This window comes from Beta vulgaris, chromosome 4 (assembly GCF_026745355.1).
Source record: "Beta vulgaris subsp. vulgaris cultivar EL10 chromosome 4, EL10.2, whole genome shotgun sequence".
Lineage (NCBI taxonomy): Eukaryota > Viridiplantae > Streptophyta > Magnoliopsida > Caryophyllales > Amaranthaceae > Beta > Beta vulgaris.
Window position 1 is genome coordinate 53,047,692 of NC_079205.1, and position 23,484 is coordinate 53,071,175.

Below are 23,484 nucleotides of genomic sequence, written 5' to 3' on the forward strand. Positions count from 1 at the left end.
AGTAGGCCAGCCCTCATGAGTTAGGGGGTAACAAGGGGATCATGAAACTTCCAGAGACTAGAAAGTGGGGATTTATACCCACAAGCAAATATCCACACAAACATCCCAAATTTGGGTTTAATGTGAGTCGAACTCCCGACCATGAGGTGGGGAGGTGGGAGCTCCAACCATTGGGCTCCTACGTGATTCTCTATGTCCATCTACTTGTTATTCTATATTTTGGGTTTAATTAACTATATATTAGAATTTCGTTTGGTTTTAGGGGCATACCATTAAATAGGGGAGGGAGCTTAATTTGTTTGTTTTCACTTTTCACCCTTGTACACATATTTTAAATATACGCTTAGCTGTGTGTGGAAGGAAACTCTATGCTGGAGGCTGGAGCCTAATAATGTTTTGCTAACTTATGATGGTGAATTGTAATTTGTGCAAGCTGCATATCCTTTTAAATTCATACAACAATTATTCACTATACTCTGAAATTGTTGTCATCAGGTCTGAGCTATCCGCTCCTGATGCAAAATTCCTTGCTTTGTTGGTTTTTTTGTTTTCCTCATTCTTTAATGTTCAGATGAGAACTGCCCCCATGTGCTTCTCAGTCTTACGATTTCCTAGGTTCAAGGTTCACTCTTTGGTTAATACATGGTTTCAAGGCTTTGATGCCATTCATCCAACATGTAATTGGGGTACAACTTTATGCTCATAAGTTCCAGTATTGGTGGGCGTGAAAAAAGCAGTGGAAGTTGGAGTCGAAGACCCCTAACCACAGGAGTGGAAGGAAAAGGTAAAAAGCCCTTAAGTAATGCGGCCAATGTGAGGCATGACTTACCAAATAAAGTAATTGCGACGACAAGCACAAACTTAATCATAGATGGTAGCAATTCTCCACAAGTTCAATGTCCAGGTATTAGACAACTGATAGCTGAGAATGGATTTGACCAGCCTTGCAACTTTTATTGTCTTTGATCTGGAGACGACTGGTCTTAGGAGAGATGAGAGAATCATTGAGATTGTGCTTCAGGATATTCACGGTGGTGAAAATAGCACCTTCCACACTCTAATTAATCCTGGACGTGCTGTCCCAAATGCGTTTATCCATGGTATTACAACCAGCATGGTCAGTAGACCTGGTGTACCAAGGTAATTCAGTCATAATGTTCTTACAAACTTGATTGCCAAAAGTGAATTTTGCTCCTTTTTAAGTATTAGAATCTGCTGTTTTTGACGTTTGTTGTTTTGCATTTTTTGTTGCTTGTTTCCCATATGAAACCCTGATTTCATATGAGTTCTTGATTCTTTCGTTCAAATTTTTGTTCTTTTACCTTTTCAAAGACTTTGCTCTAATTCGAATTGAAAGAATGGACCATGATTTTGATAAATTTCAGTTTCTGGTTTTTTTTTTTTTTTGGTACTTATGTATTAGGTTGCTTCTTCTCTTCTACATCTTGATTGTTGAGGTATTGATTGAATTTTTACTTTTTTTCATCTGGGGGTGTTGATGATCTCAATTGAGTTGTTTAAGTCTTTTAGTGTTGACTTAGTGTCTAAATTAAATGTTCAAGAAGTTTTGTGTTAAGTTTGTTTTTTTCAGAGCCGGGTATACAATTATGTTGTAGATTGTTTCAGTATGATTTGCGTTATCCCCTTTACTACTATTGTTTCTTGACCCCCATGTGACTAATACTTGGTTGTCACTATAGTTATTATTGTTTCCTGAAATTTTTTGTGCTTGATCTATGTTAATCTAAAGAATCTCCAATCTCTATTAAATTAGAGTTATACCTAACAAATCACACCTTGTATGTTATATTCAGGAAGAATAGCAGAGTGTATGGCTGAAAACTCATCACTTGGCAAGAAAGTTTCTTTGGATCTGGCTAGGTAATCGCTCATTGCAATTTCCGAATCTCTACCGGGAAATATTATTAGTTCTGAAACTGGCGAGGAACATACAAATGGTCATCACAGTGCTTCAGTTACCAGTGCTAATAAAATTGACAAGCTTAGGTCAGAACTTATCTTAATTTCGTATGTACCACCAAACAAAATTGCACTTCCAGCAAATGGCCTAGGCATCCATGAACAGTTGAAATGATGTGTGTTGTATCTTGTGATAAAAAGGGCTTCTTAAGTTCATTGTGTACTACTTACAACATTCTTTAGCCAAGTCTTAGAACTGTGATCAACAAACGTGTACATTGGATGTAATTTTTGAGTTTTGTATGATATGATGAATTTGGCATAAAAGCAAAATCTCATTCAGTTCTTAAAATCAGATAGTGTCTTTATATATTTGGATCTAGAGGTCCTTATTACTCTAGAGCTCATATTTTTTTTCTTGGAGATGATGTAACATTTCACATATTTTGATAAAGGAAAAATAATGCGTTTTTTCTTTTTTGTGTATAAATACAATTTTTGTTGGACACAAATTTAATTTTACAAACGAATAGCAGTTTGTTCGACATTAACCGTTATATCAAAACTTTGTAATTTTTATTTATTTTTAACTATGAAAGCAAATTTTAATTTTTTTTTGTAATTTTATTTATTTTTAACTATGAAAGCAAATTTTAATTAAAAGGACCATAACTAGATGGTGAAGAGCTGGCAAGTTCACCCGAAATCGTGGATAACCTAACCACCCAATCTGAACTAATGGATGAAAACTCGAAGAAACATGGATTATAAGCGGATGTTCTTAATAATGTTGGTTCTACGTGAGCTTGCAAACTCACAGTTATTGTGGAATTCATGTATCAGTGTCCTCCTTTTGGTCACCCTCTTTTCAGCTAGAAAATTGTTGAGGCAACAGGATAATATATATGGAAGTCATAATTGAGGGAGCATTCTCTGCTAGAGGTACCAAGTAAAAGAAGTCCTTTGAGAGACTTGGTGCATGTGAAGCCATTGAAGGAGATAGACAACTAAGCTTATTAAGTCAACATTTCACACATTCTTTTTGACTTAATCTTGTATAATATTACTAATGAAGTTATTAAGTAATTATTTAGATTCGAAATCCACCTTTTTAACGCTTATAAATTGTGATGTTTTTTTAGATGTTATGAGCAATATGTTTCTATCCAAATTAAAATACAAAAAAATGATATAAAAACCTTTTCCTTTTCTATTACAAGTGTGTATTGAAGGTTGTCAATGCTTAGAGCTAAATGATGATGATAAGAATGTTTATGCACAAACATTTTTTCAAACGTAGAATTATATTTTGGTATTATATTTTTCAAAAAATTTGGTATTATATATAAAGAGATTCTAAATATAATAATTTTTCACTTTGATAGTCTAAAGAAGATTCACTAGCAAAATAGAGGAATAATATGGGAGATATGGCTATATGGGGTGAAATATGTGAGTGGGATATAAAATTTTCTTGGATAAAACAAAAAGTAGCAATATATATTACTAGATAAAGAAAAGAAAGTTATCGGAAGAAAAAAAAAATTGCTTCTCGTGACATATATTTGACAATTTATATACCAACAACAAATTATAGTAAGCCAGTTGACTGACATTGATGCCAATGTAGCTACTCCTAGCCATGCGCGCGCTGCCCAAACCTAGTATATATAAAATAAGGAAATAGTAAATTTTAACGATAATGGTTGTTCGACATTGTTTTTATTGTTTAAGTGGTGGGAGTTTTTAATAAAATTGAAAATGGTAGGTGGAAATTTATAAAAAAAATTCATTAAGGTGGGAGTTTCTAAAAACGTGAAAAGTCTAGGTGGTAAGATGCGATTTATCCTTGTTTAAATATGATTCTCTTTTAAAAAGTTGTTAATTCTATATATGTTTGTATGAAATTCCTTTTATGGATATTTAGCTCAAACATTTATTAATATCAAATAAAGTCTAGTTGCATTCAATTCTCCAGCAAATTATATAATTTTTTTTTTAAAATTACTTAAGCTATCTTAATTAACTGACATTTAGCTAAATCCAAATGAGAAGCTAATACAACTAAAGTTAAACGTAAAATTTGATGAAATCTATCTACACAAAATAGAATTATCCAAAATGTGGGTGGTGTTTAGGAATGGCAACGGGTCGGATAGAATTATGCATAATCCGACTCCGACCCTATAAAAAGTCGGATTTTAAATATGGGTCCGAGTTTGACACCGACACCCAATTCCGAAAACCTGACTCTGGCCCGACAAAAAATCCGAACACCGACTCTGAATCCGACCCACTTAAAATCCAAACGTCCGACTCCAAACCTGATCCAACTTATTTTTCGCCTATTTTTATAATAGAAAAATCTTCTATAATACAATAATCCAGTCATTACTATCTTTTTTAATAATTATATGAAAATCTTATAGAGTACAAATAATCTAAATATTACTATTATTTTTAACAATCATTTCTTTAATGGAATAATCTTATATAATAAAATTTTCTGAAAGTCAAAGTCAGATTATACATACACAATACATTAATATGAATAGGAAAAAAAGGCAAAGATGAAAATGAGTCGTTTAGATTTTGTATGAAAATATTATCTTGTAATCCTATTCTTTGTCATTATATATTTTGTTATTTTACAACCTTATTTTTTCTCAAATTACTAAGTAATTATTAATGTAATGGTTTCCCCCCTCAAAAAAAAAAAAATTAATGTAATGGTTTCATTTTTGGAAATTTTATTTTAAAGGTAGTACTTGTTTTTTGACATGAAATGTAGTACTTAGACTTTGTTCTTTTGGACTCAACTGAACTAAAGAGAATTTTTCTGAATTGAACAAAATTGAACTAAATAAACCTGAACTGAACTGTTCTAAATCAACCTAAACTAAAATAATTGAAAATTGTGAAAGAAAAAAGTGAACTAAACTTAATAAACCTGAACTGAATTGAATTTGTCTAAAATAAAATACACGCCTATTAATCCAGTCGAAAAGAAAAAAAAAAAAATACACGCCTACGAAATATGAAATTGCAATCAGGAGAAGTGTTACAAAATCATGAACGAAGCTCCAGCAAAGAGAGATCGAATTTAACTTGATATTTTTGGCTCTCATTTTATCTTATTCTGGAATCTGGATTATGAACTTCTATATGTTCAATTTATTGAGATTACAACCCAGAAACAGAGCAGGGATGAAGATGACGATGAAGATGAAGTTCAAGTCTACTCCTGAAGCCTTCTTTCATTTTCATTTTCATTTTCATTCATGCAACCATTACTCCATTGCAACTGATGCTGTTATTCAAGATCGTCAGTTGTTTCTCCATTCAGTTAGAGAACACTGTAAATTAGGGTTTTCAAATCTCAATTTCCCCCTTTCTCTCTTCCATCAAATACTCTCTTTGCGCCCTCTTCCTTCTATTATCTATTTCAATCAGCTCTTCACTGCCATTTCCAAATTGAAACACCTTCAACCTCATTCCATCATCATCTCTCTCCTCAGGGACCTTGAATTCTCTGGTATTCCACCCGATATGCATACATTGGGTATTCTCACCAATTGTTACTGCCATTTGGGCCGTGTTGATTTCGGCTTCTCTCTTCTCGCCAAAAGACTTAAGCTTGGTTACCCCTTTGATCGTGATTGTGTTATCTTTACTACTTTAATCAATGGCTTTATCCACTGTGATAAGCTTCCTCAAGCTCTTCAATTGCTAGATCAAATTGTTAAGCTAGGTTTCCAACCCAACATTGTTACCTATGGTGCTATTTTCAAAGGCCTTTGTCGGATTGGTGACAATGCTGCTGCCCTTCACTTGCTTAAGAAGATGCAATGTGGTATTTGTAAGCCTAATCTTGTCATCTATAGCACCATTATTGATAGTCTTTGTAAGGATAGGCTTTTGAAAGAGGCCCTCGACCTGTTCACTGCCATGAAAAGTGAGGGCATTAAACCTGACGTTGTCACTTATACCTCCTTGATTAGAGGTCTCTACAACTCCGGCTCCAAGGTCGAGGCTAAAGATATGCTAGCTCAGATGTTGGAGTGTAACATAGCACCAAGTGTTATCACCTTCAGCATGCTTGTTGACATGTTTTGCAAAGATGGGAATGTTGATGAAGCACAAGCTATTCTAGACTACATGATTGAGAGAGGTGAGATTCCAGATGTTATAACTTACAGTGCTTTACTGGATGGTTATTGTTTGCGTGGTCAGATGGAGGATGCAGAAAAATTACTTGATTTGATGGCCAAGAATGGTTGTGAGCCTAATATCGTAAGTTTCAACACTATCATTAATGGATACTGCAAGGCAAGAACCATTGACAAGGCCCTACACTTGTTCCAAGAAATACTTCAGAATGGGGTGACACCTAATGTTGTTACCTATACCACTCTTATTGATGGACTATGCAAAGTCAATAGACTCCCACTTGCACGCCAGATGTTCAAGGATATGCAAGGGCATGGAATTACTCCTAATGTTGTCACATATGGTTCATTGCTTGATAGCTTATGCAAAAACGCGCTACTTGATGAGGCAGTGGCGTTACTTGAAGAAATGGAGGATAATCGTGTTAAGCCTAATGTTGTCATCTATAATATCCTAATGGATAGTTTGTGTGAGGCTGGGCAACTTGAAGATGCAGCAAATTTTTTATCTGATCTTGCGTTCAAGGGCCTGCAACCTGATTCTAAAACATTATATAATGATTAAAGGTTTATGCAAGAAAGGGCTCATGGATGAGGCTATCCAATTGTTGAGGAAAATGGGGGAAAACAGTTGCTCACCAGATGATGGTACTTATAATACGATTATCAGAGGATATATTCTCAATAATGACTCATCAAATGCATTGTACTATTGTGATCTTATGGTTAGCAAGGGACTCAAAGGTGATGCTGACACTTTCTCGTTACTGGTTGGCCTATTGTCGTCTGGTAACTTAAATGATTCATCTAAGGATCTTCTTAGGGAGTTCTTGAAATGATGTGGGTAATATGATTCCAAATTGCAACTATTACTTACACTTTTTCGTACTGGTTGGCCTATTGTCGTCTGTTACTCTGCTTCTTAATCAAAGGGGCTCTTTCTTAAATTTATCTGTCTTTTTGGAGTTAAAGCTGTCAGATTTTAATCTTAAAGCACCTCTTCCTGATGGGTTTGGTTGAGTCTGAAGATTCTCTCAATTCTGATGCATTTATGGAGCTGGCAATACAGGAAGCAAAAGCTGCTCTTCACAGACTTGAAGTGCCAGTTAGTTGTGTAATCGTCGAGAACAGGAAGGTGATTGCATCAGGTAGCCATCGTTCTAATGAGACACGTAATTCTACTAAGCATGCATAGATGGAAGCTATTGATGGCCTTCTAGATAAATGGCACAGAGATGGACAGCTATTGATGGCCTTTTACATAAATGGCACAGAGATGGACTTTCACAATCTGAAGTTGTGAAAAGGATTTCAGAGTGCACCCTTTTTGTTACATGTGAGCCATGCATAATGTGTGCAAGCGCCTTATCAGATTTTGGTTTGAAGGAATTTTACTATGGATGTACCAATGATAAGTTTGGGGGATGTGGTCCAATTCTTTCATTGCATGAAACCAGCTGCGTACAATCAAATAATGCTGGCATAACTGGTTTAAAATGCTCTGGAGGAATAAGGGCACCAGAAGCAATTTCTCTTTTCAAAATCTTCTATCAACATGGTAATCTTAATGCTCCGAAGCTTCATCGAGCAGATTTCAACCTTAGTACTTTTCTCTTGTTGGCTGTCCTTTTGGAGACTCTCTTTCTTGTTACTAGAACATCAGCTTTAATTGTAAGGAGCAAGTAGTTTAAGCGTGAAATTCAAGAGCTTTGTCACTGGCTAATTGCATTATATTCATTATTTGTCCGCAATTAAATCTATGTCCTGCAATGCTTATTAGCTCGTGAAGATGCGTATTGCAAGAGCTTGGGAGGTGCATTGCTATATATGTGCTACAGATAGCTTAGCATGTGGCTGCTATTCGATCTTCCCGAAACCTATAAGCTTCTTGATCTGGATTCATGAACTGGATTCCTGATTTCCTGGTGGTTGTCTATTTTGAAGCGGGTAATGAATTACTATTGGAACTTTAAGCATCTATATTTGTCACTGGCTAATTCCACCCCCTTTTTTCTTTCTCTGAAGAATCTTTTTCTTCTTTACTTGCATCCAATACCTCTTTACCATGACAACTAGTAGAAATTTATGTCTTTTTACATTCTTTTGTTGGACATTTGAATGAGTGTGATTATATTGTTTTTCTTATTTCATGGTATAATTGAAAGTCCATCTTAGTTTAATATGGAAAGGAGCTGTAGCATAATAGACCTGAATGCATAAGTGAATATTGGTTTTACTTGGCGTTCTATATCTGTAACATAAATTGGAAATATGAATGGTTGTCTGTTTCCTCCATAGTTTTATATAGGGTATGGAAAATTATAGGGGCCATTCTATGCGAAAAATTAGGGTAAAAGTAGCAGAAAAGTGTAATTTTTATGTGACTTCTTGTAATCTTTAATGTTCCAGTGTCTAAAAGTGTCTTTCTTTGGGACACATGCTAAACTATAAGAAATTACAGATTTTTACTAAAAGCAAGAAGATATATTTTGTAGTTTTCGGCTTCTTGCCACTTCATGTGCGTGTTTAACCTGAGTCCTTCCAACTTTGAAAATCGAGCAACTGGATAATGAAGCTGATTTTGCCTTCCTTGAATATTTGGTATTGTGCGCATGTGTCTTTGTGTGTGTAAATGAATACATAATCTTCTTTTACCCTCTTAGTGTAATAGATGCTGCCATGCTGGGGATGCTGCCTGTATGTGTGTGTCTATTAAGATGCTAGGAAAGTTGTGTGCATGTGCGTGTCTGAACATACGAGTGCGTACTTCCTCTGTCTTAATATCTAGTGATACTGGGGATTGTGCAGTGAAGCAATTAAGGATCATGTCTGAAGAAAATGATGAACTCTGCCATTTCTCTTGTTAGGATATCTGCTATCCTCTCCCAAAGGAATGTGATGATTTCAACCCTTGATCCCTGGGCATTCAGGATTTACAGAGAGCCAGAGACCCAGTAGGATCTGTAACCCCGTAGTATAGGGCTACATATCTTTGTTGCTATTGTGTGACCACAATTATTTCTGCTATTATGGTTTTGTATTTTTTTTTTTTTTTTTTTTTTTTTTTTGACAACAAGTACAAACATATTTAAGTTATATGAGACTACCTAATCTGGCTGCTGTAGCTAATGCATAAGCAGGGGCCACTACATCTCTACCTACATAATGGATATTACAAAACAAAAATTTACTACGCAAAGCCTGTATATCATGTGCGATAGATGCAACTTCGAAAGGGTATTGACGTTTGTGAAGGGCTTGTACGAGAACTCTGTTATCTGAGTAAATGCGAACTCGGTTAACACCATGAGCGTATGCTTCACGTAACCCTCGGAGAACTGCATGAGCTTCCGTTTGTAGGGAAGACAAAGAGATTACTGCATCATTTCCTTCAAAAATTTTGGAATTGTCCAAGAGGGCTGACCATCCAATTCCCGCTCGTGGATGCTTTTGCTTATGCCTCTTCCAAGCTCCATCAACCTTAACTATACATTCGTCAGTAGAAGAACTAAGCTGAGAGTCGTGACATCTATCCAAACTTGAGTTATCGGTGTGAGAGAGAGGGTTGTTTCTATCCCGGAATCTGTTACTCTCTCTAATCTCCTTGAGAAGAGCTATTCTTAAGTTCATAATTGCGATCGGATTCACCTCTTCACTCCTGAAGACGACGTTATTCCTATGAATCCATATAGCCCATAGTGCTGCTATGAACTCTGATACCCGTGTTGACTTGACGCCATCCTCGTTCCAGAATAGCTTGAGAAAGTTCTTAATCCATTCTTCAACAGATATGACTGTCATGGGGCATATTCTTATTCCCAAAAGCGAGCTTGCCCATACACGCCTTGATATATTACAATCTCTGAATAAGTGACTCTCATTCTCTTTATATTGCTTACATAGAAAGCACATCTCTTGTATCAGAATGTTTCTTTTTAGGAGATTGGAGCTAGTAGCCAGAGCCTTATTCAGTAGTCTCCATGTGAAGAACTTCCATTTTGGTATGAGATCGGAGGCCCAAAGTTTGTTCCAGAATTGTCTGTTTTCCTGCGTGATATTCAATTCTCCTTTGTCGGTCAGATAGAATGCATAAATATCCTTGACCTTGGGTACACCCGATTTTGATTCGCTCCAAACAAATCTGTCATGCAGGTCTTCTGCCGGTATATGAGTGGCTAATATCTTCATGGCAGTGTCAGAGTTGAAACATTTCCAGATTAGCGAAGAATTCCATGTTTTTTGTTGTGTGTTCAGAAGATCCTTCACCTGTCTAATTCCCATGTGAGCTAGATTAATCCCAGATTTCACTATGACTGGGCCTTCCCTAATCCATTTATCACCTTCGATGTCTGTATTTGATCCATCACCAATTTGACTTGTGAAACCCGCGCGACAATCCTGAACCGCCTTACAGAGTCCTCTCAATCCCCAAGATACTCTGCCCATTTTTTTGTTCCGTAAAACAATATCTACTGGAGATGCTTTATATTTGGCTAAGAGGACCTGTGAGATCAGAGACTGACGTGAATTATGGATTCTGATTGCTTGTTTCGTTAGCAGTGCTTTGTTGAAAAGGTGGACATTCCTTATCCCTAACCCTCCTCCTCCTTTCGGCAGTTCGATGATTTTCCTGCTCTTCCAGAATATTGGCGATGGAGAGTTGGGATTGGCCCAAAGGAATCTAGCAAAAATCGCATTTATCTTATCGACCGTGGTCTTAGGAATGAGGAAAACACTTAGAATGTTCAGACTTAGCATGTAGAGGATGCTATTAATGTATATGACCCTTCCCGCATGTGACAAAGTGAGATGATGCCAGCTGGAAACCTTCCTCTCTACTTTCTCTACCAATGGTTGAAATTTTCTAGAACTTCTACCATCCACTTCAATATTACATCCTAAGTATTTCCCTAAAGACTCTTCAGAGGGGGTGCCGACAATACTTCTCATGAATCTCTTAAACCTGAGGGGTGTGTTTGGGCTAAACATGATATGGGACTTGTTGTAATTGATTACTTCTCCCGACAATCTGCTAAACCGAGCAAGAATATCTTTCACACCTGCACAAGCTTCGGGGGTGGCTTTGAAGAAAATTAAAGAATCGTCTGCGAAAAAAAGGTGAGACAAAATCGGGCTAGATCGAGAAAGCTTGATTCCTTGAAATGAACCATTGCTAACTCCATCTAGCAACAATCTAGACAAAATATCCATTATCAAAATAAACAGGTAAGAGGAAAGAGGGTCACCCTGCCGTAATCCGCACAATGGTTTGAATCTTGTAGTAGGCTCACCATTTACAAGGATGGAATAGGAGACAGTGGTAACACATTGCATAATCCATTGTCGACAAAATGGCGGGAAACCCATTTGCGTCAATAACCAAAATAGGAAGTCCCAATCCACTTTGTCATATGCTTTAAACATGTCAATCTTGAGAGCGGCTAAGAAATGCGTACCCTTTTTGCGTTGTTTGATTAGGTTGACAACTTCATGTGCAATGAGGCAGTTGTCTGAAATCAACCTTCCTGGAACGAACGCGTTCTGGTACGGGGTCACTATGCTCTTTAATATTGGTTTTAGCCGGTTGGCGATGATCTTCGAGATGATTTTGTAGATTACGTTGCACAGGCTAATGGGTCTGAATTGACACGCTTGCTCCGGACGCTCAACCTTAGGAATTAAACAGATATTTGTCTGATTCCATTCTTGAAGAATAAAGCCAGTGGTAAAAAAATGGGATACCGCTCTCCATATGTCCTCTCCGACAATTGACCAGTGCTTCTGGTAAAAAAATGGCTGGAATGCCATCCGGCCCCGGGGCTTTCAGGCTTCCCATTTGGAACACTGCATTTCTGACTTCTTCTCTTGTAACTGGCTTGATCAGATCTTCCCTTTGCATGATGTCAATTTGTGGAACCAGATGCCTAATCCCGTCCAACTCTTCCCAGTATTCCTGAGTGTGTTGTGATCCTTGAAAAATATTTGCAAAGTAACCAAGAAATTCCCCCTGGATGTCCTGCTTTGATGAAACCCATTTTCCTGCTGAATTTTTGATTACCATGATCTCGTTTTTCTGCTTACGTCTTTTCGCTTTTCGAAAGAACCATTTGGAGTTGGTGTCCTCCCATGCCTTCCATTTGCTCTTCGCTCTCTGTTGCCAGAACTTTAATTGAACTTCCAATTTGCGAAACTCTCTTCTTTGATTTCTTCGTCCAATTTTCCTCCACCACTCATAGACAAGTAGCTTGAGTCTCGCCACACTTAGACAGAAATTCTTCCCAATTAATATTGTTCTCGAATTTGTAATTTTTGCACCATTGAAAGAGCTTGTACCTAACGCTTCGACATTTCTGAGCTACCTTGTACATCGGGGATCCACTATATGAAACTTTCCAGTGATTGGAAATTAGAGTCTCCACTTCCTTGAAATCGAAACACCAGGATTCCATCTTAATTGGTGACTTCTTTTTTGAATAAACTGGCGAGGAAATGAGAAGAATTGGGCTGTGATCCGAGATAAGAATCGGCATATTCAATATCCTTGCTTCTGAGTATCTATGCAGCCAATCTTCTGTAGCATAAGCCCTATCCAATCTTTCATAAACACGTTCTGGCTCCGAGCGATTATTGCACCAGGTGAAGTTTTGTCCTTGAAAATTAATTTCAGAAAGTCCAAGTTGATCCCTCCATTTCGAAAAATTCTCTCTGCCTGGGATGTACACCGAACCTCCCATCTTTTGGTTGAGGAATTCAATTTGATTGAAGTCTCCCATGATAACACTATCGAGAGGATTTCGACTTATATATTAGCTATCCTCTCCCAAACCTCCCCTCTATTATCTAAGTAAGGCGATCCGTACAACAAAATAAGATTCCATATATATACATCCTCATCAACTAGATCGTTGATGTTACAGGCAAAATAGTTAGTAGAGCTAACTTTTAAGTCTAAATTTACATCGTTACTCCAAAATAAAGCTAGGCCACCTGCATTATTTATACTATCTATGGTGGCTACATTAGGAAAGCCTAAGTACATAGCTAGTTTGTTAATTATACTACTATCCGATTTAGTTTCCGATAGGAAAAGGATTTGAGGTAAACATTTGCGGACTAACCATCCCAAAAACGGAATCGTAGGGGAGTCCGCTGATCTTAGACCCCTACCATTCCATGCAAGAACTTTCATGGTGCCTCTGGAGACTGTTTCGGCCCAGTCTCCAAGCCTTCATCCCCAAAAAAAGCCCTGTATTTGAACTTCTTAAATTTTCTGAGAATTTCCTGCCTTTTTTCTGAAATCCATTTGTGCAGATCCAGTGTGACTTCATTGATAAATTCATCCAGCAATGGTTCGAACTCCTCGAATTTTCTCTTTTTCTCACAAACTAAAGCTTGGACAATCACATGTTTGGGCCTTGGAGGTTTGCCCGTTACTTTCTTTGGACCACCATCACATAAGGAGGCTTCTCTTGCTTCTTCAAATTGAAAAGGAAGCTTAGCTTTGATAAACTTACCTTCTGATGGGCTCGGGTCCAAGAGACCTTCACTTGTCCGTGTGGTCTTCGGCATTAAGTGTGGAGAAGACAAATCCGTAGGGCCTGCCTCTTTGATTTTTTCTGGAACTTCAGATGAATCATACACCTTTAATTTCTTCACTTTTTCTTCGTGAGCCCTTTTCAAAACTTCTTCCATCTCCTCTGTTTTCCCCTCGACCGCACACACTACGTCTTGTAGATCCCCAAACTTGCGCTTACCCAGTGTTGAATCTTCATAAATGTTCTGAGCCAGTGTATTTGTAACTTGCGACCAGGTCGGAAAAATCCTCAATTCAGCAAATTCAGTGGCTGGGACCCCTGGGAATACTGAGTGAAATGAGCTTGATGAACCAGTTTGCAAAGATGAGTGTGAACCTGGGATTTGGAGAGGAGTCTGTGGGGAGTGGGTAGTGATATCCTCTGGAAACAGATTGTGAAATTCAGACCAGTCTAGCTGATCATTTAAAGGAAAGGAGTTAAACGGTGGGCCCCCCATTGCTAGAGCATCATCCGGATTAAAGTACGACGACATACTGCTAGAGCCAAATAAATATTCCCATGAAGCACGCATATCATCATTTATAATAAAAACCGAATCTTCCTGCTGTTGTAAATTTTCAAATTGCCCTTCAAAAGGGACAGGAGGTGCCAAAAAAGGGGGAATGTTTTCATAAAGCTGTTGGTTAGGGGGAGACATTGGTAAATTTGGAGGTTGAGTGAATGAGTTGGATGAGTGGGAGAGGAGTTATTTGATTCCATATTCTCTATTGATGTATCACGTGGGGTTAACTGATTAGTTAAAGGTACAGTTGAGGAAAGAGAAAGGGGATGGGTATTTATTGAAGGACTTTTTAGTGGTAAGGTAGGATCCGGGTGAGAGATTATTTCGGGAAAGTGCTCTGGTATATGAAAATGGGTAAATGAGGATTTTAATTTGTGAAACCGGGTGGAATGATAGAAATAACCTGTAGGGATTGCTTTTTCCGCCGCCTGACACCCTGAGGTTGATGATGCAATGCTGGCTCCCACAGCTATCACCCTCTTCTAGGTTTTCATTTTTTTCGCTTTCTTGAAGGAAGGCTTAGAAACTGAAATGACATTTTTGCCCTTGCTTCTCTTGCTCACTGTGGACCGGATTTTCGGGCTACTCGGGTTAAGCCCATACTCAACTTGATTGCTGGGTCCACCTTTTTCGAAATTCCTACCTTGAGCACCTTCATCCCTTGGTCTCTTAGACGGGCCGGAAAGCGGGCTATGACCATTGTTGAATCCGTCCGAGTAAGAGCCTTGATCTGAGGATGCATTTTGCATCTCTTCATCTCTTGTCTGATTATGATCATCGTCATCATCATCATTGCCTGAACTGCTACTTGAAGATATTTGATCGGGAGGTTTTCTAGGTTCATTTAACTTGACCATTGTAGTCAAGAACTCAGGGGTATGAGGCAAACCTATGATCTTGTTTGTATAAAGAGATGCATTTGGATTACCATACATCATAGGAGCTTCCGGGTTGCACGCCCCTGTTATTATGGCTTCAATTTTCTCCTTTACTTTTTCCCAAGATTGGTCACATGAGGAGCTTTTATGTCCAATCTTCCCGCAACGCTTACAGAATACAAAAATTCCTTCATATCGAAGATCCACCCATAACGTTCTATTTTCTTGGACTTCGATGTACATCCCTGGTACTAGAGGAGCTTTGATCTTGAGCCAAACCAGGGCCCTAAAGAATTTTTTTATTCCCGGACGTTCTGAATTTTCATCAAAAAGAAGTACTTTTCCTATACGGGAAAATAATTCATTAGCTATGGATTTCGAGTTGAATACCAGAGGGATTCCTTCCAGTCGCACCCATATAGCTGATTCGGAGAAGTTGAAGGATTTAAATGAATCCAATGGCTTCCATGGTTTGAGAACAAGTAGCGCTCCTCTAAAGTTCATAGTATCATATAAGCCTAAAATGTCAAACCTATCTTGCATGTCACGACAGTGAAAGAAAAAAAGATCTCCTTCCTTTGTTACCTTTATCCTTCCTCTTGTGACCCATGAGTCCACCCAAGACTGAATGTGACGAACTGAAAACTCCCTTTTATCGAGAAACTTGCCCGCGACTACTAAGGAAATGTCTATTGGAATGTTACTGAACTGATCCATTGGAGTTTTGATAAGTGGCCCTTGTTTTCTGTGCCATACTACAAAGTTGGAGGTTGATTGTGATTGTTCCATTTAGGTTTTCCTTTCTAGCATGCTCTCCCAAATTTACACTTCAAACTATGAGGATTAAGATAATTTTCGGAATAGATGATTGGACAGGAAGAATACAGAATGAAGAAGATAGATGAAGCACTAAGAATGTTTTACGTACTCATCTTTAACTGATTAATATAAGTGGATTTTTAGGCTGGGAAAATTTAGAGTGGGGTTTTAGAGAGAGAGAGAATTATTTGTGAGGTAGAGAGAGAACCTCTCAATATGGTTTTGTATATTTAGTATTAGGCATATGGTTCATGCAAATTCATGTATCACCCCCTGTAAAAAAAATGTGCCCTTTATTATAGACACACATCAGTACATTACTATACTAGAACAACTTCAAACTTTTGACAATAGCTCAGTAGCCTGAGTTCAATCAGTATATTATCTCCAATGCTCATTTTTTTTTTCCTCCCTTTGTCATGTGTGGATTGTTATGGCCATGTTAGTTTAGTTCGTTCCTGTTAAAATCCAACTCAACATTTTCCATCTTGGGGTGTCCTAGAAAGAACTTCACACTTACTTTTCTCGATTCTCTCCTTTTCCCTAAATTTTTTCTCTATACCCATTTTCGATATTTATTCTAAATGTAACAACAACTATTCGTAGTCTATGTTCGAATCCCAAATGTGAAGAATACGATACGGTAACATTCTATTTTTTTTATTCCTTATTAAAAAACAAAAAAAATAATAATTTCAGTCAAATTCATATAAGTTCACATAAAATCTAATAAAAATTAATAAGTCTGGATAAGTTCAGAAAAAGTCTTCAATAAAAATAAGTAAATAAAGTTCGACGTACTCATAAAATAAGGTCTAATCAATTCGGATAATTTTGTTCAAATAAATTCGATTAAGATTGAGTGCATGTAATAGTGCAACTTATTATTTTATTTGAACCTCAGTCCTTAGCTCTTAATGAAGCAATGGGTTAAGCCAGTATTTTTTCATTAGATAGGTTGAACTATAGTGTTAGAAAATCTAATAAATGGTTCGACATATTAACCATAAATGTTTCTCTTCTTGCAACATTATGTGTAAAACTAAATGAGGTATTGTATGATATTTATCATTTTTTCATAAATAAAGTATAATAATATTTTAAAATTAGGAGCAAAATTGATAATAAATTGGCCTTTATACATATGAGGTATTAGAAAAACATATAACTTCCTACTTATGTGATTACAAACTAAATCTAACAAAAATAATAATTTTGATTATATTATTGTACACGCGATCTTACCTTTTTAGTACCAAGGATTTTATATTATCTAAAATTATGTTATACTCCCTCCGTTTCCTAAAGATCTTCCCACTTAATGTTCCTACAGTTACCAAGGAAAATCAAGTTGTGCGGGCATGGTGTGAGTAAAATAGGAGAGAGAAAGGGGTTAAGATAAATAAACAAATATAAAGGGGTTAAAGTAGAAGAGAGAAAGGGAGTAAAATTGAATTAATAATGTAATGGTGGACCATATGATAGTGACATGAGAGGGTAAATAAGGAAATTTATTTTGCCAAATAAGGAATAAAGCAAAAGAGGGAAGATCTTTTGGAAACACTCTTAAACGGAAAGAGGGAAGATCTTTAGGAAACGGATGGAGTAATTTATATGATGATTGGGACGTAACATTTTAGTTAATAATAAATTTTTACTATAATGTTCGAAAATCAAAATGTACTACTTTATGGGAGAATTCAACTCTAGAAGTATGTATATACGAAGTTCAATCTATATGATATAATGAGCAAAGCCAAGGAAGGATGTATCATCATATAGATTGAACTTCGTTTATTGATCAAAACCAAGTTCCAAATTATGAAAAAAAAAAAACCTGCTTATATGTAGCTTCTGTCAATCAAGTAAATAATTTGCATACATGATATAATTGACATATTGCTTAATGACTAAAAAGAAACAATCAGTAAGATAATATATTTTATGTATGTGTTTTAGGAGTTGAGGTTTACATATCAATATTTATTTCTGAAAATACAACTTATATTTTCTGAATAATTCATTTACCGTAATTAAAACTTATAAGGATCTATCATATGTTGATACGTGATCACGAGCAATTTTGCAAAAAAAAGGGACATTTTTCATGCAGCTTGATTTATTTGCCACATATATGACATGTCAGCTAAACAATATTATTAGGGAACTCTTTGAATCTCAACAAGAGAAAAGATAGGCAACAATTAAGCTAAATAAAGTTAGGAGCTAATTAGGTGATCAGTTAAACAAGTATATATTAAGAAAATAATATGAGAGAGCACTTGAAGTAACATATTTACTCGAGTATTATACTTATTATTCGAAATAAGTCATAAGTCAAAATCGTATAACATAGTTACTCGCGGATCCAGGATTTTACAACTGGTGAATCACCACCGTCAACAACAAAATGTCAATCAATAATCAATGCGTGAATTGAAAACTTCATAAAAAGTTTCACTCTAGAAGTAACACTCCGATCCAATTTTTCGAGATTTAAACCATATTCATAAAAAAATGTGTTTTCATTTAAAAAACCATAATAAAATTAAAGTCAAACTAATACAAGATACTCAAAAAACGAGTTTTCAAATATAAAACTACATATTAGCTAATTTCAAGCCAATGGGTATATTGGTACCACAACTTGAAGTTCTTCACCGCGCCAATATAAACATTTCTATTTTTATTAATTAAAACTCAATAGAATACATTACCTCCTTGCAAATTAACAAAAATCCATCAACAAATTACAAGATCAACAAAAAAAATGTATGCAAAGTGAATGGAAAAAAGGTAAATGGAGATTATTAGAAACAATGGTGTCCAATGGGTGGCCTAATGCAATGGTGGTGCAAGGTAGCAAGATATGGAGGTGAGAGGGATTGTAGGTAGCGGGAACAAAAGTGGCTCAATGATTGAGTACGAGATATGGTCAAATTGTGTGATCTAATCTATCCTTTAAATGAAGTCGTAGGCCATAAGTGAAAAAATTCAATCAATTTCTTTTATAAGATTAATAATGTGTCACGTGATCCACAATGATATCAACTGCTAAAAACACGAGTCATAAGCCATTTTCAAAGTAAATAATACATGATTATAAAATTTAAATCACAAGATACTATTTCTACAATGATTTAGGGAAAACAACATAAAATCTTAAATTTATGAAACAAAATTTCCCGTACAATTTGCACAGGTCTAATAGCAAATTAAAATTTACATTTATGTATATACTTATTTTTTTATTCCTAACTAACTTTTCTATCATCTATTTGATAGATGAACGAGTTAAATATTTTCACCCTGATTTTAGGGAAAATAACATAAAATCTTAAATTTATAAAAATAAAAAAAATCCCCATGTAGTTGCACGGGTATAAATATAAAATCATGACTAAGTAGGCAGCTACCAGTGGGTGGCCAAATATGATGCATCGGTGGTGCAAGAAGTTAGAATAAGACTTTCATAAGTACTGGTTGCTGAAACCGTCGTATGGCTGAGTGTTATTGGTGGTGCGAATTGTGATTTTATCTTAGACTCTATGGGAAGCAATAGACAGAGCAAATACTATTTCTATCAACTTTTTTTTAAAAAAATATAGGTGGGTCATGTGATCCACCATGGCTTAAATTACATCAGCCTAAAGACACGGGTTATAAGTCAGTTTCTAAAATAATCTCAATACATGATTATGAAATCTTAAATCACAAGTTAATATTCACCACCATGACTTTAAGACAAACTTCTTAAAATTTTCAATTTATAAGACAAAACATTTCAAGTGCAGTATGCACGATGCACGGGAAGTTACTATTATTTTCGAAAGCAATGTTGGAGAAAAAATATTTATCCGAAAAATGACACTAATCCCGTCTGATTTCGCTAAATTTTCTATCAGATTTCACAGACGACAATTTCATTTAATTAATGATTTTTTTTACTATGACCAAAAATAAAAGTCAAGGACAAACTCTGTCTCATGTAGACTTGTATCTTTCGATAGCTGTTTTCAGCCATGGAAAATTTTATGTTTGTCGTTTCCAGAGTTAGGGCCTGTTCTCCCCAGCTTATTTTCAGTTCAGTTCAGTTCAGCTCCAATAAGTTCAGTTCAGTTCAGTTCAGCTCCAATCAGTTCAGTTCAGTTCAGCTCAGCTCCATTCTTTTATAACCATTTTGTTAAATACTATTATTATGTTGGTATAATTTATTTTACTAATTACTCTTATTATTATTATTATTATTATTATCATTATTATTATCATCATCATCATCATTATTATTATTATTATTATTATTTAAATATATATCATTACTATTAAGTATTATTATTAATATTATTATTTATTATTAATTATTATTATTAATTATTATTATTATATTATTGTTGTTGTTGTTGTTGTTTCTATATATTATTTTGTTTATTATAGCTTTACTCATTATTATTACTATTATTATTAGGAAGAACATGGTTTAGGTCAAAGCACAAATAAACCAACTTTTTTTAGCCCATAAACCAATCAAATCGCGTCAAGACGGTTTATGATGTAATTTTCGCGGTCCAACCCAATCATTATTTTTATTACTAAATATTTTTATATTATTAAATCTAATTATTAAAAAAGTAATATTAATTTACTTCTTAAATATTATTGTTATTATATATCATCATCAAATATTAATATATTAATACAAATAATATAAATAATTAGTTATTATATATCATCATCAAATATTTTTATATTATTATTATTAATTATTATTATTATTATTATTAATTTATGATTAATAATATTATTTATTTGTAACTATCATTTAAAATATCCAAAATACTACTACTATTATTATTCATTATTATTACTTATCATTATAATTATTATTTAATATTCATATTATTATTGTTTAAATATTATTTATATATTTATTACATCCAGTTTAATTCAATTCAATTCAATTCAATTCAATTCAATTCAATTCAATTCAATTCAATTCAATTCAATTCAATTCAATTCAATTCAATTCAATTCAATTCAATTCAATTCAATTCAATTCAATTCAATTCAATTCAATTCAATTCAGTTCAATTCAGTTCAGTTCAGTTCAGTTCGGTTCAGTTCAGTTCAGTACAGTACAGTTCAGTTCAGTTCAGTTCAGCTGTTTTATGCCGAAGAGAACAAGCCCTTACAAGCAAAAAAGGTCTCAAGATCCTTTTGTTGGATGAAGAACATTGTTTGCATGCAAATACGCCAAATGTAGTTTACAAGGAAGTGTTCGCAAACATATAAATTGATTTGAAAATTTTATTTGTCATTTTTGTTCATCACCACTCAATTAATCATACTTTATGTTTTATGATTTTGTGTAATATGGGAATTTAAGTTAATGTTATTATGTGACTTCCTTTAAATATGTAATAAAACAATAAATACTCTCGTGCATTATATACGGGTCATAATACTAGTTCTAAAATATATGAGTGAGAGGGGAGAAAGTAAGTGAGAAGGAGAGAGAGAGGGTGAGTGATGTTAGAGTTAGAAATCAAGGGAAATTGAGGGGGGGGGGGGGGGGGAGAGAAAAGGATAACAAGAGAGAAATAGAATAAATAGTAGAATTTTAAGAGAATTATTCGCCTTGTTTCTTAATAATAATTTGATGTTGGTTTTAAAAAAAAATTTACATCAATCATCATGATTGTGATAATATTCTACTTTGACTTGTAAGATCATTCTTTCCCAAGAAAATAAGGATACACTGAGAGAAGAAAAGTATATGTATTCAGCTTAATTTAATGCATTCATTAATATAGTAATTGGGTGCCTAACAAGTTTTGAATATGCATCATAAGCTTTGAAGTTCAAGGGTCATAAGTTAATATTGTTTTCTTCTACTTTTTATTCTATGATTTAAAAACATACATGAGGCTTTGGTTTCATTCAGTTTCTTAGTGGAAAATGGAGAAAATAGTTCTAACGTAAAGTGGGGAAAAATTAAAAGAAAAGTTCAACATGTAAAATTAGAAGGGAAAAAAAACAAGCAATAAATATGGGGAAGGGGTGACACCGCATTTATTTAAGCTTTTTTTAATGATTTTTTATTTAAAAATTGTGATAGCATATACAAGTAGACAAGTGAGGAAGGACACAAATATAAGAAGAAGAAGCAAATGGGGAAAGGTGAGGAGTCGAGGTGAGAGAAAATGGTCGTGAAGATAAAATGCAAGTGATTTTTTTTTTTTTACAACGAGAAAATTTGCATTAATTTAAAACAGAATTGCACACTAAAGATAGTACCATATTAAAAACAAAGAAAATAAACTAAGCATTATTTGCTCTTACATAACAAGTAAAATCATGTAAATAAATTAAACTAGGAGAGAACTGCTCGATTAGGAGGACTATGATGTTAAATAACTGTGTTATAGTGCTTCTTATGGTGGTTGACAATGTAGGTGAAGTTGAGGAAGATATATAATAACAAGTGATAAGGAAATAGTAAATTTTAAAGATAATGGTTGTTCGACATTGTTTTTCAATGTTTAAATATGATTCTGTTTTAAAAAGGTTGTTAATTATGACTATTTGTGATAAATATTCTATATTTGTTTGTATGAAATTCCTTTTATACATATTTAGCTCACACATTTATTAATTATACCAAATAAAGCGAAAAGCGAGAATTAAACTTACATTACAAGCTTTATATATATTGATGTTTTTTTTCTTATACGTGATCAAAAAAGGAACATGAAAGTCCAGTTGCATTCAATAATTATCCAGCAAATTCTATAAAATTTTAAAAAAATTACTTAAGCTATCTTGATTAACTGACATTTACCTAAATCCAAATGAGAAGCGAATACAACTAAAGTTAGACGTAAAATTTAATGAAATCTATACACACAGAACATAATTATCCAAGATGCGGGTGGCGTTTAGGAATGGCAACGGGTCGTACTTGGATTGGGTTATGCAGAATCCGACTTGACCCTATAAGAAGTCGTATTTTAAATATAGGATCGAGTTTGACCCCGACACTCGAATCCGAAAATCCGGTCCCGACTTAAAATACGAACACCTGACTCTGAATCCGACCCACTTAAAATTCTAACGCCCGACTCCAAATCCGATCCGACTTATCTTCCGCCTATTTTTATAATAGAAAAATCTTCTATAATATAATAATCCAGTCATTACAATTTTTTAAATAATTATATGAAAATCTTATGTAGTACAAATAATCTAAATATTACTATTATTTTTAACAATCATTTCTTCAATGGAAAATCTTATATAATACAATTTCCTGAAAGTCAAAGTCAAATTATACATACATAAAACATTAATATACATAAGAGGGAGAAAAAAAAGCAAAGATGAAAATGAGTGGTTTAGATTTTGTATGAAAATATTATCTTGTAATCCTATTATTTGTCATTATATACTTTCTTATTTTGCAACCTTATTTTTGTCAAATTACTAAAGTAAATTATTGATATAATGGTTTCATTTTTGGAAATTTTATTTTAAAGGTAGTTCTTGTTTTTTTGACATAAATGTAATACTTAGACTCTGTCCTTTTGCACTTAATTAGATTTAAG

The 23,484-nt window shown here is 34.7% G+C and overlaps 4 protein-coding genes and 1 pseudogene across 4 annotated transcripts; 3 read left to right on the forward strand and 2 right to left on the reverse strand.

The window, feature by feature from the left end:
* Positions 1–535: 535 nt before the first annotated feature.
* LOC130591286 (exonuclease DPD1, chloroplastic/mitochondrial-like) lies at positions 536–2,202 on the forward strand (annotated as a pseudogene).
* Positions 2,203–4,921: 2,719 nt separating this feature from the next.
* On the forward strand, positions 4,922–7,812 carry LOC104890819 (putative pentatricopeptide repeat-containing protein At1g12700, mitochondrial). Its single transcript, XM_048641745.2, is given in 2 exon segments — positions 4,922–6,641; positions 6,643–7,812. Coding segments are annotated over 2 exon segments (1,854 nt in total). The 5' UTR covers positions 4,922–5,073; the 3' UTR covers positions 6,929–7,812.
* LOC125496285 (tRNA-specific adenosine deaminase TAD2-like) lies at positions 7,314–8,574 on the forward strand. Its single transcript, XM_048641765.2, has one exon. It carries the CDS (start codon positions 7,314–7,316, stop codon positions 7,773–7,775), a length of 462 nt encoding a protein of 153 aa, XP_048497722.1. The 3' UTR covers positions 7,776–8,574.
* Positions 8,575–9,182: 608 nt separating this feature from the next.
* LOC130591191 (uncharacterized) lies at positions 9,183–11,456 on the reverse strand. Its single transcript, XM_057394129.1, has one exon. It carries the CDS (start codon positions 11,454–11,456, stop codon positions 9,183–9,185), a length of 2,274 nt encoding a protein of 757 aa, XP_057250112.1.
* Positions 11,457–12,319: 863 nt separating this feature from the next.
* Positions 12,320–12,823, reverse strand: LOC130591192 (uncharacterized). The gene has a single exon (XM_057394130.1). The coding sequence runs from the start codon at positions 12,821–12,823 to the stop codon at positions 12,320–12,322; it is 504 nt and encodes a 167-aa protein (XP_057250113.1).
* Positions 12,824–23,484: the final 10,661 nt, after the last annotated feature.